Here is a 19,657-nt window from a genome sequence, read left to right as displayed (position 1 = left end):
AATGAATTTTATTCAAGAGGGTAGATTAAGGTAAAAAAATCTCTTCTGGTTTTTGTTCTTGGGATTTCTTGGAGGAAGATGGCATTAAAGGGTCCAACCTAACAACGGAAAACTCAAATCAAGAGTGGGGATAACATGGACAGCATATTATCTTGATTATTGGATGTTTGTAGTTCATAATTGTTTGATATGTGACATTATGGTATTATTTTATAGCTAATATCATTGTTTTTTGCAGTATGGATTTTTTTTAAAAATTCCAAATTTTTTGAATTTTTTGGGCTTTATTTTTATTAGAAAATATAACTTTTGAAAAACATTATGATATGATAAAATATGTGCCCCATTTTTGGCCCAACGAGCACTGATACACTTTTTACAACCTCGGTTAGGAGTTTCAAACATTGTTTGCTAAAGAAGTTTAAAAGACGAAACATGGCTTCAATTAAAACCATGCCGAGCACTTGCATGCAGGACCAAGAGGAGAAATTTATTGCAAACAACAATTGAATACCTTGAAAAAGCCTTGTGGCAAGAACACATATCCAAACCTAGATTCAAGACCCAAAAGAATGGGAGAAAAAAATGCAATGTTATATGATAATCCCTTGAAATCAAAAAATAATGACATTAAAGTATGAACTGTTAAATTGTAATCCATTATCATTGAAATGTCCATATATATATTTTATATATATATAAAGAAAGATACATATACATATATATATAATATATATGTATATGTATCTATCCTATTATATATATAAAAATATATATCAGCCGTAGGGGTATTTTAGTCTTTTTTATTTTTGCGCATATTCCATTTGGAATGTGTATGTAATTCGTTTTTAGTTTTTAGTTTTTATTTTTTAGTTTTTTAATTTTTTCTTTTGGATTGCCTTGGGAGGGACCCAATATGATCGTTGGGCCCCTCCAACGGTCACATTTGTGACCGTTGGAGAGGCTCCAACGATCACATTGGGGCCTCTCCAAGGCCCCCTTTGTGTTATAAATAGGGGTCTTCTCCCCTTTGTAAAGCATTCTTTTTGGAGCTTATGCTCTCCAATTTCTTCAATACAAATTCCTTATTTTTATGCTTGTGTGCATTTGTGAGTTTTTGGTGGATTGTGCCTTTGTGCACAAGTGTTCTAAAGGGTTCTTGTTGTGCATGTGTGCACATGCTTATCGTCAAGAATAATAAGGTCTTGATCATAGTATCTTGTTGAAGATACTTTTACATGAACAAGCCCACGCTTTTTACAATTTACTCATCCATTAGCACAAAAAGATTAATTAAGCAATAAGCATGTTTGGATTGAAAAGGCCCAAGGTCGTATAGCTTGAAGGATCCAATACCTTAACAGAAGCAATAATCCATGCATATCATTATGGAAAACAAAGAAAAACAAGGACGGACTCCAACACTTAAATGATCATGTGCAAATATAGCATCGATCAGTTTAAAGTTCCATTTGAAATGGCACTTCTGTTCCATGTTCCTTTCATACTTACGTCAAGTGACCCAATACCAGTAAAGGAATAAAGTCTGGTAGGAGTAACAGCCATAACATAGTACCGGGTTGCATTACTTGCTCCAGTTGTTTCCATCTGCAAAATATTTAACAGAAAACCAAGAAAATCAAAAACCAATAAACTGAACAACGTTAGACAATAAAATTATATATTCTACGACACGTGGTCACCCTTTCCAACCACATGTACTCGCCCAGGAACATGGAAATGCTGCTGGAAGCTACAGTTCTAGGATGAATGTGTATTCAACTATTCTTTGTGAATATAGCTTCAGGTCCTTCATCTTTTTAGTATAAAACATATTTTGTGGTTAATTTTGTCATTTTTGTTAAAAATTACAAGCATCTTGGTGAGTGGTGACTATGGTTAAACTAAACCATAGATTTTTTGGCTTATTGAACTCACCAAGGACTACAGTATAAAATATTAGCAACCATTTATTGATTTTTAGTCACACGTCCTCACCCTTTGTAGTTCAATGTTCCAATACTGTGGATACACACACACACTGACAACTTTTATCCATTTCCAGGTAATGTAGCTAATAACTAATAAGTCAAAACTATCCATAATCGGAAGTACCAGTAAAATGCACTTTTGAGTACCTGCAAACCCATGAAAGGTTCTTGAAGCTCAGCAAGTTCATAGAGTAACCTTAGATACTTCTCCTTCTTCTCTTTTTCATCCACAAAAATCTCATAAAGTTGACCACCATCAGTGCCAAGGATCACCTCCCGTGTGGAAGCTTTACGTGAAAGAGATTAAAAAGGAAAAATAAAAATGAGAAAGGATACCATAATGCTCGTGATCCAAACCTGGGCAATAAACAGAAAAATGAACTAATGTTATTTAAAAAACCACCTTCTGTTATCTGTTGCCTATTCCAAGCAACAGCATTCACCACAAGACCCTTTAATTTGGTTAAGATTCGAGGTTTACGCCATTTTGCATGTATGTAGAATGTTTCAGCTCCTCCAGTACAAAGAACGGTTGCTAAACAATGACTCCCACCAGGATCCAGAAAGACACTATGTACAGGCTGATCTCCAGTTCTGCTAGAAGAAAGATCTAGGTCTGCACCACATTCGTGAGGGGAAAGAAAAATACATAAGCATTAGCATCCTAAGTCTAAAATCTAATGCTCCATGTAACAGAAAATGAAAATAAAAGAAGATATTTCTTTTTAAGTGATTTGGTTGAGTACTCAGATGTCCACCACATCAAACAGATAAAACAAAATAAGAAAATTGATTATTGGATAACTGATGGATACTTTACCATAAAATTTAACTATGATAAACATAAAATCATTTGCCCTTTAACACGTTTAGAATCCAAAGAACCTAAACAGAAACTAACTAAGCTTCAATAGTTAATTCAAACATAAAATGAGCATACTACCCCTAAGAACAATGCTATTTCACAGAATAATTAGCTGCAAGATATCCCAATATTCCTCGTGTTTAGAGTTGTGTGTGAGAGATATGGATTTTTAATTCATTTTCCTACCATTAGGACACTTTTTGGTTTATTGAAGTTGCTAAAATATGTCGCCTCTATGAACCAGTTTGTTGCAAATAGTTTGGTGTTGTGGATTAGAGAGTACCCAAACTAAGATAAGGTGACTGTAAGGCCTCGCCTCGACTTAGGCAGAATTTTTTTTTTTTGAAACACAGCGGAAGACTTTTTCGAACCAATTCAAAACTATCTCCAAACTCGGGAGCATCACAGAGTCAAAATCAAACCATAACAATTTGAATATCACAAAAAAAAAATCATTTACTTCCTAAAAGAAATTTCAGAGTTTGTATAAAAAACACAAAAAGAAACATAAGAGTACAGTTCAGTCCAACACAGCAGTCCTCGTGTGCATCGACATCCGTCTGCCTATTCTCGCAGAGCTGAAAAGTGAAAAGAAACGAAGCGTAAGACACATCATGTCTCAGCATAATTGATAATTCTGCAAACCCTTACTAGGTCTGAACCAGTGTTATCAAAAACGTGCCTTGAGGTGCAAAAGGCGCGCCTCGCCTTGAGGCGCGGCCCTCTGTGCCTCAAGGCGCAATCCTGAGGCGTGAGGCGCAAAAAAAATTTTACTAAAGCCTGAGGCGGGATCATCGGAGAATCCGATCGGCGGCGATCCAGCCATCTTCTTGACGGAGAAATTGCCTGCCGAGGGGCTGAACCAGACAATGAACTTGGAGTCGCGGCCACCGTGGTGGAGGAGGTCGAACCCGACGCTCATGGAAAGCGTGGAGACGGTGGGGGAGCCGAAGGGGCCGATGCCGGACTTGACGACGAGGCGGAAGGCGTTGGCGGGGTCGTTGGGCCGGTAGGAGAGGTGGATGGAGGGGCCAGCATCGAAGACGGTGGCGAGGCTCATGCAGAGCTCTCCGGCGGCGTCTCCGGCTGATACGCCGAAGAGGAAGGGGAGGCCGAGGACTCTCAGGGGGACCTTCGCCCTCAGGAGAGGCTTCCGCTCCTCTCTCTCTCTCTCTCTCTCTCTCTCTCTCTCTCTCTCTCTCTCTCTCTCTCTCTCTCTCTCTCTCTCTCTCTCTCTCCTTGGTTCCAAAGAACGAAATGTTAAATAAAAGTTTAAACTACAAAAAACGAAACGTTAAATACAAGGTAAAACAACTGATAGTTTAATCATGTTTTTTTGTATGACCGTAAATATCGTAATAAAATCATGATATTTTCATCTAAAGGATAATATCGTGATTTTGAAAATATTACTACATGTTGACTGTTCTAGTGATTGTTGACTTACTCGGGTTCCAGGTGGCTTGCCCTAAGCTTGGGTGGGTGTGGCTCGGTTCGGTGTTGTGGACTTTATGGCTAACTTAGCTAGACTTGAAGAGGATACATAACTGAACTGCCTTTTTTGGGCCAACTCAATTAGTATTTTGTGGACCTCTCCAAGGCTCAGTCCAGTTGAGTTGATGGCAACTGATTGAAGGTAAAGTACTTATTTGGGTTCCTATCGTGAAGAACAAAGTCAACATGATATGTCCAAACCCGCGCCTGACTTTGAAACGCCTGTACCATGTCCAGGTCCACATGGCTAGAACCAAACCCAAGCTAGTAAGGTAAAACCACTCTTTTTGAAAAAAACAAAAACAAAATGCTTATGAATTGACAGGACTTTAATTGAATCTTGGGTTGGATCTAATTGGATCATACTTCAATATTAAGCTCAAATTAAGGATTCAACAAGTAGGATGTAATCTGACACAAATCCAAATCCAATAAGTTAGATTTGGTAGCCAAATTTTACTATCCGATTAAAAATCAGATATTTTTTTATAATTTTTTTAAAGTTTTCAAAAAAAAATTGAGGCTTACGCTTTACGCCTCGCTACGCCTCAAGGCTTTTCACAACACTGGTCTGAACAAACAAACAACGCAACAAATAGCGGTTACGGCATAATCTACGTAACCCTTACATCATCCTATGATGATGTAGGCATAAAAATCATACACATACAATGCATGCATACTTTGATACATACATAAGCAAACCATTCACTTTTTTTCCTCTTTCCTTCTTCCTCTCTTCTTCTTTTCCTTTTTCTTTTCTTCTTATCTTATCTTTCTTCTTCCCTTCGCTCTTCTTCTTTTCCTCTTCCCTATACCATGCATATATATCATGCGAACCTCAGTAGGTTCGCATGTGTGAAGGGCAAAAATGTCCTAAAAAACAAGAATTGGAGATTTTGGATATGCAGGGGATTTTAGCAAATTGTTAGGCATTTTGGAAAACATGTCATTTTTCAAGGACAATACTGTTATTTTCTAAACAAATAAACCTCCTCCAAAAACACAGAAATTCAACTAAACAAATTTCATGGTGAAGTTGGCAGAGACCAGCTATACTTGGTTGCAGATAGAGACAACCAGTTGTTTAGCCAATCCCTTTGACACATGGAGAGGTTCTTAAGAGCCATGGTTGATGCCCTGCACACCTTGATGAGTCCACTGGGCTAAAGTCTGTGATAAAGATGCAAGTTTTGCTTGTGAGCTAACCTCACTGCATCTTGTTCCCATTTAAATACATGCATTTACATATTAAGTCATGCTTCTCTACATGTAAATTAAAGTGAATTAGGTAAAATGGCAAGTTACAATGGTAATGCAAAATACCAACACAAGTCAAGATTGCTGGATATTTTATATGGTTATGCATAACTTTTGATGAAATCTATGGATATTCAAATATGACCTTCATTATGTTCATGAACTATTGTTTTGGTATTGCATGCAACTATAACATATGCAATATTTTATCTTGGTTTTACTACTTTTGGATGCAAGATGAGCTCATTTGAAACTTTATATAAGTTGTGTCAATTTGGACATGGGAGAAACTTTGGCCTCGAAACTTTGGCCTCAAAACTTTGGATACCGTTGATGTATCATATATAAGGTTAGGGGTAAATTTTGAGTGAGTTGGGGTGATGAAGTGTGTTTTCTTTTATGTTTTTTGTAGTAGGGACTTCTGAAGATGAGACCTTCAGGAGATAAACCTAGTCACGATGCCAGTATGTGAAAATCACCCAAGGACCGAGATATTGATGAAGTTCATGTGGTATCTAGACCGAAAAATAATATTTGGACATACAAACCTTCTCATTTTTTGGAAAAATAACTATAACAACAATGGTGGAGGAAGAAAAATTGTGTCATTTTTGTAATGAATCGGAACATCTTAGACCCGATTGTCTGAAGCTTAAAAGAAAGGTGGCTTCCATTGAAAATAACCCAAGCAATTCAAATGAAGAACCAAAAAGGGATAGAGACATCAAGGACTCCATTGCTCAACTTACGGAAGCACTTAAACAATTTATGAGAAACAACTCTTCCACACCTTCCACTTTCGGTGCCACAGTTTCATAACTCCTGCTATGTCTTCTTGAATTTTTTATTCTGGTGCTTCCTTTCATATGACACTAAATGGATTTTTTTTATCCAAACCAAATATTAACTCTTTTAAATCATTTATTTCCACGGCCGATGGTACATCCTTAGATGTTAAAGTAATAGAAAACCTTGAAAAGTTTTTAAGACAAAGAATTTTATGTTCCAAAAATTATAATTATTACAAAACTCAATTTAAATATTTTTCGGTTTCTCAAATATCAGATCTTTGTTGTAGTTTCTCTTTTTCACCTACAAATTGCTATGTGCAGAATCTCCGGTCCAGGAAGCGAATTAGGCAAGGCCATAGAAGAGGAGACCTATATTACATGGATTTTTTGTCTTTGCCATCTAAAACCTTTTGCAATCATGCTCAATCTAAAGATATTATCACTTGGCACAAAAGGCTTGGTAATCCTAGTGTCTCTAAGTTGTATCTTTTTCGCTTCTTAGAAAAAAATTGTAATGAAAATAAATTTACATGCAATGATTGTATTCTTGAAAAAATGTATTTTCTTTCTTTTCAATATAGCAACTTTATTTCTAAAAAACCTTTTGAGCTTGTGTATTCGGATCTTGTGTATTTGGATGTATTCGGAGCTTGTCATGTCTAAGGGAAGATATTCATACTATGTTGTTTTTATTGATGATTTCACTAGATACACTTGGGTTTACTTTCTTCGGTTCAAATCCGATGTGTTTCTATTTTTAAAGAATTTCATATCCTTATTTAAAATCAATTTCAAAAGAATATAGCTTTTTTTAGATCCAATTCTAGAGGAGAATGAATTCCAAAATTATCTCAAACAAAATTGCATCGTTTATCAAAGATCTTGCTCAAAAACTGCCCAACAAAATGGTCATTCCGAAAGAAAGCATAGACATCTTATTGAAAACACAAGAATTCTTCTCATTTTCAAGAATATTCAAAAGAATTTTTGGGCCGAAACCGCTCTTTCTGTAATATATCTTATAAATAGGATGTCATCTTTGTCTTTAAAAAATATTTTTCCTTTTGAAAATACTTCAAAATGTCTCCAGTTTTCAAAAGATTAAGAATTTTTTGTTGCAAATGTTTTGTTCTTTTTCAAGGACAAGACAAACTTTCACCAAAAGCTTTTGAATGTGATTTTACTGGCTATGGTGAAAATAAAAAAAGATATAGGTGTTATGATGTTAAAAATAACAAACTTCATATTTCAAGAAATATGACTTTTCTAAAGGACCAAAATGGATTTAAACATCAAAAACCCAAGGAAGATGTTGAATATTCTTTTTTATTTGATTTATTACCTAGAAATAAATCTAAAATTTCTATATATAATTTGTGATGATGAAATTGTTTGTGATAACAATTCTTCTCAAAAGGATGATTCTCCTAATGATATTCATGTGTATACCTGGCTTGAGGGAAATGAGCAACAAAAATAGAAAGAGGAGGGGGTGTTTCGTGGAAAGGGGGAGGGAATAGAGAGAGAGAGAGAGAGAGCTGCCACGTGGCAGCTCCCCATTGGTTGGGGATCCTTTCCTTGGGAAAGGACCCTTTTGCCCTTCCTCTTCTTCGCAAGTTGCCTTAAAAAACCTTTTTCTTTCCTATTTTGCCCCTTCTCCTTCACTTTCTTTAGTAAATGCCCCTCTGGGCTTGGGTCGTTTGGATCTTGATCCAAACCCCACATACGTACCCGACCCGCTTCTGATTAAACGGGTTTTCTGGATTCCTGATCGATCTGAATCTCATACAGATTAATCCTCTGGAGTCTGTACCGCTCCATCTCCAGTTCAGACCAGATATCTCGGGTCTGGTTCATTCCAACCCTCATCTAACCCAAACTCAACGGGTTTGGATCGCTCCCAAAACCGAACTTACGCAAAAAATTTTGAATTTAAATATTTCAAAATTTTCAGATATTATAGTGACTCCCTCAAGTATAGAGGAAGAATGTTGGTTTTTGATTGGTTTTTGAGAGGTTATACCTGACAGCAGGGTGCCCTTTTTAGGGTTGATTGCCCTAACCGATGGTTCTTGTTGTTTACAAGGGAAGCTAAGAGTCCCGGTGTGAATCGCAATGAACTGGGACGAGAAAAAAATAAAAAAGAGGTTTGGTTGATATGCACAATGAGGGATACAAGTAAAATCCCTATCGTAAGTGAAGAGAAAGAAGTGTCCTATGTTGGAAGTTCAGTAAGTGCGGAAGTACAAAGGATTTCAAATTACAAATGTTAGATTCAATGGAAGAAACTACAAAGTGGCTTTTTCTATTGGATTGGGATTCTCACTAGGAAAGTGAAGGACGAGGAGGATCCAAGCTATAATACATGGAGAAAAGAAAATGCTTTAGTAATATCATGGTTGCTTTAATCTATGCAACATAACATCTCAAGGACCTTCATGTATCTTTAAACTGCCAAAAAAAAGTGTGAGAAGCGATAACTAAGGCCTACTCTGCAAAAAAAAACATTGCTAAAAGGTGTGTATTGATAAGATAAAAAGATGTCCACAAAGGAATAGGCCCACTAGCGAGTGTTATGTTGAGCTACAAGGATTATGCATTGACATGCCATTTTACTCAGGTTGATTGTTTGGCATGCTCCAAGAAAGAAGTGAGAAGAGCGAAAAGAGGAAAATATTTGATCTACTCTAGGGCATAGCACCTAGATATGAGGCAATGAAAGTCAACATACTTGGGAAAGAAGTCATACCCTCTCTTAGAACTACCCATACCTTCCGAGAGAAGATAGAAGAACCCTACAGCATGGAAATAAGACTAGTATGGAGGAACCAGCCCTTGTTGGTGGAATAGATACAGGATAGTATTTGAAAGAGGAAAGAGAAGAACGGAATCTCTAGTTGTGGAGATGATGAAGCCCCAAGTATGTAGCCGAAAAAGGAAAATCAAAATGCTCACATTGTGGCAAAATGCAGCATACAAAAGATATTTGTAAACCTTTTCCTGAAGAACAAAGCTTTTTATTCTTCGAGTTTTAAAGGTACTCAAGAGAAGAATGTTGAGAGTGAAAAAGAAAACCCAACAAGTCATATAAAGAAGATTGAACAATTGAAGATGAAGAAGGGAGAAGCTGACGCCTATTCTTTTATTTGCTACTGTAGCATCTGAGGATGGGAGAGTCCTTTAGTAGTTGTAGCGAGTTTAGAAGCCTATACATTTTTTACTAAACCTCAAGCTATGCTAACAATGAGAGAATTCATATTTGGCCCCCGAGTTTTTGAGGAAGCTCAGCCTTGGCATAACAGATTTTTCGTTGTCAAAACTTTAGAGTATGATACCCAATATAATAAAAATGAAAGTGAATATGTTCTAGAGTGTGATGTATGTCAGAGGGCCAAGCATCATCGCACCTCTTTTCCTAGTAGTACTTCAAGGAGTTGTAAGTCGTTTGAAGTCCTACACTCTAATGTATGGGGTCCATTTCCAATTTTATCTATTGAGTGTCATACTTTATATATTTTTGTAGATAATTATTTTAGAACAACAACAACAACAACAACTACGCCTTCATCCCAAAACAATTGGGGTCAGCGATATGAACCAAAAAAGAAATTCATTTTGGGTCTTCCACATGAATCCTTTTCCTCCAATCATTTCTATCCAACGCCATGTCCTCGGTGAGGTTCAAAGCATTCATATCCTTTCCTATCATCTCCATCCAAGTCTTCCTAGGCCTACCCCGACCTCTTTTAACTAATATATTTTCCCATTTCTCCAACCTTCTAACTGGAGCATCATTAGGCCTTCGCCGAATATGTCCAAACCACCGTAAACGATTCTCTCGCATCTTATTTTCAATGGGTGCAACACCTACCTTCTTACGTATCTCTTCGTTCTGAATCTTATCTTTTATTGTATTTCCACACATCCATCTAAGCATCCGCATCTCAGCTACACTCATTTTTTGAATATGATGTCTCTTGGCAGCCCAACATTCCGTACCATATAGTAAAGCGGGTCTAATAGTCGTCCTATAAAACTTTCCCTTCAACCGCAATGGCATTCTACGATCGCACAGCACTCCAGTAGCACTTTTCCATTTCATCCACCCAACCTTTATCCTATGATTTACATCTCCATCAATTTCTCCATACTTTTGAATGATGGATCCCAAATATTTGAAATAATCATTCACCGGTATATCTTGCTCACCAAGCTTCACTACACTCCCATCACTACTTCGTTGCTTACTAAACCGACATTCCATATATTCAGTCTTACTCTTACTCAACTTAAAACCTCTAGCTTCCAATGTCTGTCTCCATAATTCTAACTTAGCATTAACCCCAGCTCTAGACTCATCAATCAAAACAATATCATCAGCAAACAACATACACCACGGTACATTTTCTTGAATTGATCTCGTAAGCTCATCCATCACTATCGCAAATAGGAAAGGGCTTAAAGCAGATCCTTGATGTAACCCAACCGTTATCGGGAAATTGGTTGTCACCCCTCCACAAGTGCGGACATTGGTTACTACTCCTTCATACATATCTTTAATTATACTAATGTACTTGAGAGAAACACCTTTCTTCATCATTGTCCACCAGAGAACGTCCCTAGGTACTCTATCGTATGCCTTCTCTAAATCAATAAAAACCATATGCAAATCTTTGTTCCTCTCTCTATATCTTTCAATAAGTTGTCTAAGAAGATGTATAGCTTCCATAGTTGATCTTCCAGGCATAAAACCAAATTGATTCTCCGATATCATGACAACCTTCCTCAACCTAGACTCAATCACCCTCTCCCAAAGTTTCATAGTATGACTCATGAGTTTTATACCACGATAGTTTGTGCAATCTTGTATATCACCCTTATTCTTATATAAAGGCACCAAAGTACTCTTCCTCCACTCATTAGGCATCTTATTTGTTCGCCAAATCAAGTTAAAAAGATTTGTCAACCATTCTAAACCTTTCTCTCCCAAGCATTTCCAAGCCTCGATAGGTATACCATCTGGGCCAACTGCCCTTCTTGATTTCATTTTCTTCAAAGCCTCTGCAATTTCTTTCTTTTGAATCTTGCGCATGAAGTCACGATTTATCTCATGAAAAGGAATGGAGAAGTCTCCAAGATCTTGAGCATGACTATCATTAAATAGCTTATCAAAATAATCTTTCCATCTCTCCTTAATCTCCTCATATTTGACTAAAACCCTTTGCGTTTCATCTTTGATACATCTAACCATACCCAAATCCTTCGATTTCCTATCTCTCATCTTTGCAAGCCTATAAATATCCTTCTCGCCTTCTTTGGTATCCAACTTGTCATAAACCTCCTTATATACCTTAGCCCTCGCGTTTCGAACAACTTTTTTAGCTTCCTTCTTTGCTATCATATACTTCTCCAAATTCTCATTATCACGACTCTTACTTAGATTTCTATAACACTCTCTTTTAACCTTAATAGCTAATTTGACATCCTCGTTCCACCATGATGTATCCTTACCTAGTGGTGCACCGCCTTTAGACTCACCCAATACCTCCTTAGCTACTTTTCTCATACCACCCGCTATCTTATTCCACATTGATTCTGAATCCTCCTCGAGACACCAATCAACTTCCTTGACTACCTGCTCTACAAACATTCCTTGTTTAGCTCCTTTCAGTGCCCACCACTTAATTCTAGGATCTATCCTATGTCTATCCCTTTTGCGGCATTGTCTAATTCTAAGATCTAAAATTAAGACTCTATGTTGTGTAGCTACACTTTCTCCTGGTATAACCTTACAATCGATGCAACAACCCCTATCTCTCTTTCTAAGTAGGAAAAAATCTATCTGACTAATATGGAAAGTGTTTTGTTGCACTAGTTATGTTCATGTCCTCATTCAACTAAGTGATAAGCTTGACGCTAGAACCATCAAGTGTATGTTCTTTGGGCATGCTCCTACGCATAAAGGATATGTGTTATGATCCTACCAGGAAACAAAGGTACGTAATATGAATGCTAATTCTTTGAAGATAAACCTACTTTCTTAGTGAGGGGGAGTCTACTCAAGGGAAGTCAAAGTCACCCACCTATTTACTTTTGAACCTTGTAGGTGTAAGCAACATACCTTAAAGGAAGTGAGTAATGAGAACACCAAGGAGGTCAAAACTTACACTAAATGTGAGAGAAATGTAATGTTGCCTTGTCCTATAACTAACATGATCAATGAGGAATCTCAAGAATTGAGAATTGATACCAACACAATGAAAGAAAATTCAAAGAATTTAAGCATCATATCCAAGGATATTGACCTTCTTATTGCCCTTAAAAAGGGAAAAGATTGTCTACTTCTCACCCTTTGTCTCACTTTGTGTCCTATGATCTTACTAGCAAAGCCTTCAAAACCTTTGGCCCGAAGACTACCTTGTAAGTTGTTTGGGTTATCAGGTTTCTGGTAACAAAAAACTTTTAAAAAAAGGAAAAAACAAAAGGTTGGCTATTTTCCGGCCACCCACCATCCAAAAATGGTTGGGATGGTGGCGCTCTTACCAGGCAGCACCAGCTCGGCCATTTGCACTTGGTGGGTAGCCGAAATATTACCAAAAACTCAAAAAATAGAAAGAAATAAAACATGTCGAATATAACTAAAAGCAAATAAAAAAGATAATAAAAAAAGGAAAAAGGTGGCCAACGATTTTCTGGCTACCTACTAACCGAAAAATGGTTGACGTTTATTGAAAATTTTAAAAAAGGGTTAAAAAACTGAATGTTTTCCAGCAATAAAATGGCCTAACATGAATGGGAAAGGGGAGAGGCCCCTTGAGGCACAAGAGGAAAGGGGGGAGGTGAGGGTCATGATACACTCCCTCCATAAGCCTAGTTGAAAAAACTTGGAAGGGTTGTTTGGATGATTAGTAAAACAAGGTTGAAAACCCAGTTTTACCAAACCAGTTTACTTCAAACCTAGTTTGGTGGCACCCAAACTAGGTTTTTTCAGTAAAACCTAATTTGACACCCAAAATCAGGTTTTCACGCTAGTTTGGGTGTCATCCAAACAGCACATTTGGGGTTAACTCTAAGGCAAGTCTTATACCTAAAATTATAGAAATGGCAATGGAAAACCCAAAAGTAGAGAGAGGCTATGCTAAATGAGAAGGAAGCATTGAAAAAAAAATGACACGTGAGAGATATCTACCTTACATATAGGAAGGAATCCTGCGAATGCAAGTGGTCATACACCCTTAAATCCAAATAGCTTCTAGTGAATCATGGGAAAAGCACATAAACCTAAAGATTACAAATACCCTATTTATTTAAAGAACCTAAAACTTGTATGTTGAACTCTCTAAAAGCCAAGTTGGAGAACCTAAGATAAACCATCTTGGATTTGTTATAACTAAATCAGGTTTGATAGTTAATCCATCCATGACAAGCTGCAATATTGTGTTGGTCAATGTCGGCTTTTCAATAGCAACTCGGGTTGTCTCATATGGCAAATAGCAGTCCCTCTAACCACTTTGTGAAAAAAAAATCCTTTACTTGGGATGATAATGTTGAATATGTTGTTTGTCTCTCAAAGAAGCAATGACATGACCACCCTTCAGCAAATCATTCGGCATCTTTGTACTATAAAAAGGAAATCATGACTTTAATGTCTGCTACTCAAAAGTGGAAGCGTTATTTACTTGTTAGAGAGTCCGTTATTAGAATTAACAAATAGCTCAAAAATGTTTATTGGAACATATGAAAACTGCCAAGGCTCAAAAAAAATTATTAATAAAGTCAATGAAATACGATAAAAAACAAAATTGCATATCAAAAAGGCGGAGGAATCATGCAGCTAGTGCATGTCATGCAAGCATCACTTCTTCAAATCAAACATCTCAATCAGTTCTAGAATGGATGGTGGTGATTCATCACTAAGAACCATAATTCCAAAAGAAAATCCATAGAAGACTAATGTCAAGTCAATAAGGGTATCACGAGAAATATCTCTTGTTATTGAACAGAGTTAAGGAGCTAAAGCATGTGATACATGTCATATTAATAAAGCAGAAAACGTTTCTCCAAAAAAATTTAAAAGCCATTACTAATTTCTATCCTTGTTTGGACTACTTTTTGATGGATTGCATTAAATGGTTGCCTCCTTCAAATGGGAAATCAATTACTTTTTGTGGTGATTGAACACTTGATAAAACTGTCTGCACTTTAACAGCTTCAGTCGCCCATTTACAGCTGGCTCGGTAGCTCAAGCTTTTGCTGAGCATGCGCTGAAATCGCATGGGATACCCCACTTTATCATAAGTAACAGAACTGCCAATTTTACAAGCCCTTCTTGATAGAAGTTGTTCAAACTACAAGGAGTACAATTGTAAAGTGGTTCAGCATACCACGCTCAAATCAACAAGGGAGGCTATTTTGTTGCTTCACAAGTAGACATCCCAGAGAATGGACTCAGCAGGTTCTTCAGACTTAGTGAGGTATAACACCACCTACCACTCTAATAAAAAAGAGCTCAATTTCAAGCTATATCTGGTGTCAGCCCCCAACAATCTTATCGATTATATTCTTCATGCGATGAATTGTGAGCACCGAGATGGCAAGATCGATATGCTACTTGTAAGAACTCAAGGGAAACTTCGTCAATTCTCAAAATCGAATACAAGGATTGGTAAATTCTCCCATATTGTTTGTGAACGTGAAGTTAATGACTAGGTGTGCCTTTGGTTATAACCGTTTAGGCAGACATCAACTGCGCATTGTCAATCCTTGAAGTTTGCACTGTCATATTCCAGACCATAATTTATTGGGCATTGTTCCATGTGTTTTGCCACAATCATACCAGTTGTACCTGAAGTTGGATGTTATCTATCAGATTGGCGTTTGGCTAGAACATGATATGTCCAAACATCTCGATCATCAGCTTGCGAAATTTGTTCACGGGAAGGAGAACATTATGAATCTTTCAACAATGGCTGCTGGCAACAACGTTAATTGCCGAAACTATTAGCCCTAAAAAGAACACCAAACAACGACGTGCTGCAATCGATAGCTAACTAACAGAACAAACCCACACTGAAATAAACCATTCGTTTGTGAATTAAACGATGTAGGAAGCGCCAAATTTCGAAGACTACTTAGCAACGCCGCATCGAACTACGGAAGGAGAGATTACCGTAGGAATCGAGGCCTCCAAAATCGTGTCTGATAAGCCATCCTTTGCTCGTTCCCAGCACGATGACATTGTTGCCTGCCGCCATACACGTGATGACGCCGTGACCCTTCGCCGCGTAGCGTTCGAGCGTGTCTACCGAGAAGATATGCCTCCCGCCGCTCATTTTTCTCGACGCTCAGAGTATCAACGCGATCACTCGACAGCGAAACGATTTCGACGGATATTGAGGGAAGGAGAAATCTCTTCCGAAGAAGGCTTTCCGAGATCGTTTGACGAACGGAGAAGATGAGAAGGCGACTCAGAAATCGTGCAATCGCGAATGAGGGGAAGCCGGGAAGGGGAAGATCAATCCAACGGTTGGAGGACCAGCGAAGAGGAGGGAAAGGCGGTGAAGGGCTTCTCTCTCCCTCTCTGTCTCTCGTCGATTGGAATTCTGGAAATCATCATACGGAGTACCGACTCTGGAAAGCCAGGGGGGGAAGGCGGGTCTTTTTGCTGAACCATTCGGGCATGGATCATGGATGTGGACCCGTGTCCGACATGCTGACACTGCCAGCTTGGCATGGTTGTTCGCGGGAACCTAGAGCGGATCAGGTCGTATTGCATGTGACGGATTCTTTGGTTATATTCGATCCTCGCCGTACATCTCACTTTATGGGGATGTGTGTGGCCTCACTTCTCACAGTCCCTAATTAGGGCTGGTAAACGAGCCGATCGATTCAGGGCATGATCGGGCTGGGCTGGTTTACTAGTGGACCGAGCTCATGATTAGGCTCGCGTTTGTGTTTAGCCGAGCCGAGTTCAAGCTCGGCTAATGAGTGAATGAGACGAGCCGAGCACGACCTCGTTCGTGTAAAATATTTCACGTTGTTTATTACGTAGAAAACATATATCCAATATTTATATGTTACACTTAAAATTATATGTACTTTATATACCACATTTGGGGGATGTATGTTTTGATCACATGTTACTGTAGCTGTAAAAGTTTTGTCCATGAAAAAGTGATTCATGTGATTCACATTCTCAAGGATTAACTTTCTCATGTTTGCTTTTAGGTTGTGAATTTAACTAGCCTGAAATGTAACAAATTGTCATGTAATCTCATATCATTACCAAGCACATTCACATCTAAGCATCTAATGCTTGTGAAAGTTTTATACAATGTGTAAAACTTTCACAAGTTTTAAGGGAATCACAGTTACAAGTTGCATTTATGCATGTTTGCAATGTCCATGTGAAAGTTCTAAAATGTGATTCAGAATCACAAGAAACGTATGAAAGTTACAAAATCACAACTATTGTGAACATGACCTTGATAATTAATGTTTTGTACATATTTTATGTGCATCTTTATCTTTAGATATATATTCTATGCATTTTTCTCTTTAAATATGTCACTTAAAATTTATATTACACCATATATATAATGAAAAATAATTGTATTGCCTTTGCAAAATGGCATTGTTCCCCAAATACCTACCAATTTGACAAATCTCCCACATGTCCAAAATAGATGATCCGTAACTTTTTTAAGATATTTTTGCTTTTCGCGCATGCAAACCTACATAGGTTCACGTGATATATAGGTATACGATAGAAAGTTCACAATCTCTCCATAAAAAAAGAAGATTATGAGAATATAAATATAGTAAGATATTCACAAATACGGCACGACCTTCATGAATATAACATGTGAACCTCACTTAAGTAAATACTTCTCAAGGAGCTCTGTAAATGTGTGTGACATTAGCAAATATATGTTACAAATATGTTCGACTTTCGTACTATGATGAGACCTCATCAAATACAATATGACCTTTGAAAAGAAAACATGTGAACCTTCCTTAACTAAATACTTCTCAAGGAGGTCTGCAAGTGTCCTTTGGTCGTAAAGTGATATATATATATATATATATATATATATATTAATACGATCTTGTAGTATTTGTGTTTGGTTATTGCCATGAAAGATTTGTGTATTGTAACATTCCTAAAAAATCTAACCTTTTTAAAACTTTCTCTAAACCCAAAATTTTGAGAAATTTAAAACTTTTTATTCGTTATAAAGTTGTGTATGATTCTCGAGAATAATGTGTCAATAAGTTTATCTATGGCCATATTTCAACTGTTTCAAACACTGGATGACCCACCTGAGCTCAAGCGCGAGCATATATTAGCCTTTCAGTATACAGAATCAACCTTGAAAACAACCCAATTGTGGTTATTACTCTAAGGACCATCATGTATAAATATATATGTGGAATATGACATTTATTTAAGGTTTAGGATAATTGAGACATTATGTAAAAGTTTAAAATTTTGAAATCATATGCACAAATATCACATAAATAAAAAAACAACATTCATAAGGATTCTCATTCTAGAATATTACAAGTCCTCAAATATAAAGATCTAGAAATAACAAAGTTTAATTGTTTATAAGTTTATAAAAGTAAAAAATGTTTGGATCCTCCAAGGATCGTAATAGGTAAGAGTGGATCATTCAACTGCGCAACAACTCGTTTATTACCTCAGTCCTCTGAGAGGGTATCTATAATGTTGTAGGACATCAACCACATACTCGTACGAAACTCAAAACTAAACTTAAAGAATACATATCAAGTTTGTAATGACACAACCAAAGTGTGGTTCCCATTATTTATGAAATGAGGGGCAAAGGAATCCACATCCAAGCATTTGCATAGCATTTATTTACATTCATAATCATTCATTCCTTGACATTCATAATTGCATTCATTCGTATACATGACTTTCATTCACATAAACAAATAACAAAAAATAATTCATATATAATTGCACAATTATAATTAGGCCAAATCCCATTTGATTGTGTCCAGTGTGAAACACATGCACAATCTTCTCAAACAGTTCAAGACATTAGAGTCCCTCACAAACACAGCATATGCTTCTAAAAAAAACACATATGACAAACAAGTAAAAGTCTCATTCGACCATTTGACCAGTTCAGTATATTTGATATGTGCATGCTTTCAAGTAAATAAGACATAACTATCTACGAAAAATGTAAGCATTTACATTTTTTTTTCAAAAGAGCATACACATATCCAACTCATGGCTATAATATGTATTCTTACATTTATCAAAACATCATGTCCATTTATAGGACATTAATGTACTCTTGAATTAATAGCCAAATAAAGAATATGCCCTAACTTGACCTTTTCGTGTGTCTCACACATACAAGCACCTCACGTGCAAAAAACAATTTCGTGACTTGCATCAAGAGGTCAATCACATGACCCTAAACATGTCTTTTTCATTCACAAGTAATAATTCATATGTAATGACGTATGCAAGCATTAACAATTTCTATGTGTTTACATATATATGTTTATGCACATAATAACAATGATTCTATAAATCTAATATATTGTTTATCTTGTTCTATTAGACTCATCTTATACAAAAGAGGGTATAGTCACCCAGAAATAACATAGGAGTATTTATTATTCTCTGTATTTTATTTATCCTTCTATGGCTTAATTGGGTCTATCTGTAGTGATTCAAGCCTGCAATGCAGTGGTTAGAAAAAAAAACTCATGATCCCAAGTTTGGCTTACACCAAACCAATATCATTGGGCTAAAATCAAACATGCATATCTAACTCGTTTGAGTTATGGTACTACCACTTATGACTCATTTGTAGACATATATATTAACCTTTGTGGAAAGAGAACAAAAGGCGTCTCCAGCTCTCAAAAACTCAGTATGTCCCACGAAGCTTAGAGTCTGTTCTCCCAACTGTTGCATTGCAGGGTTGATTCGCTTAGGAAAGAACGAGTTAAGCTAAGCTATAAGAGGGCAAATAAAATACATAGAATAATAAATACTCTTATATTTGTTTCTAGATGTCTATGTCATCTTTTGTACTAGATAGGTCTGAATAAACAAGAGAAATAATGAATTAGATTATTGAGCATCATTGTCATCATATGCATATATATATATATATATGTGTGTGTGTGTGTGTGTGTGTGTGAACATGTAGAGACTACTAAGATCTGCATATGTCACGGCATATAAATTTTATATATGAATAAAA

General features: G+C 36.8%; 1 protein-coding gene across 1 annotated transcript in view; it reads right to left on the bottom strand.

Annotated features, from left to right (window-relative positions):
- LOC149814650 (zinc ion binding protein) overlaps positions 1 to 16,032 on the bottom strand; it is a 165,112-nt gene extending 149,080 nt beyond the window's left edge. Inside the window, exons 1-4 of the mRNA XM_089990096.1 lie at positions 15,571 to 16,032; positions 2,395 to 2,607; positions 2,139 to 2,278; positions 1,513 to 1,608 (exon numbers count right to left, since the gene is read on the bottom strand). Of these exons, the coding sequence (XP_089846222.1) occupies positions 1,513 to 1,608; positions 2,139 to 2,278; positions 2,395 to 2,607; positions 15,571 to 15,733 (612 nt within the window). The 5' untranslated portion in view covers positions 15,734 to 16,032. The remainder of the gene's footprint in view (positions 1 to 1,512; positions 1,609 to 2,138; positions 2,279 to 2,394; positions 2,608 to 15,570) is intronic.
- Positions 16,033 to 19,657: the final 3,625 nt, after the last annotated feature.

The sequence above is a fragment of the Nuphar pumila genome, chromosome 15, assembly GCF_984573655.1.
Source record: "Nuphar pumila chromosome 15, dmNupPumi1.hap1.1, whole genome shotgun sequence".
NCBI classification, from domain to species: domain Eukaryota; kingdom Viridiplantae; phylum Streptophyta; class Magnoliopsida; order Nymphaeales; family Nymphaeaceae; genus Nuphar; species Nuphar pumila.
This window is presented reverse-complemented; position numbering and strand designations above follow the sequence as displayed.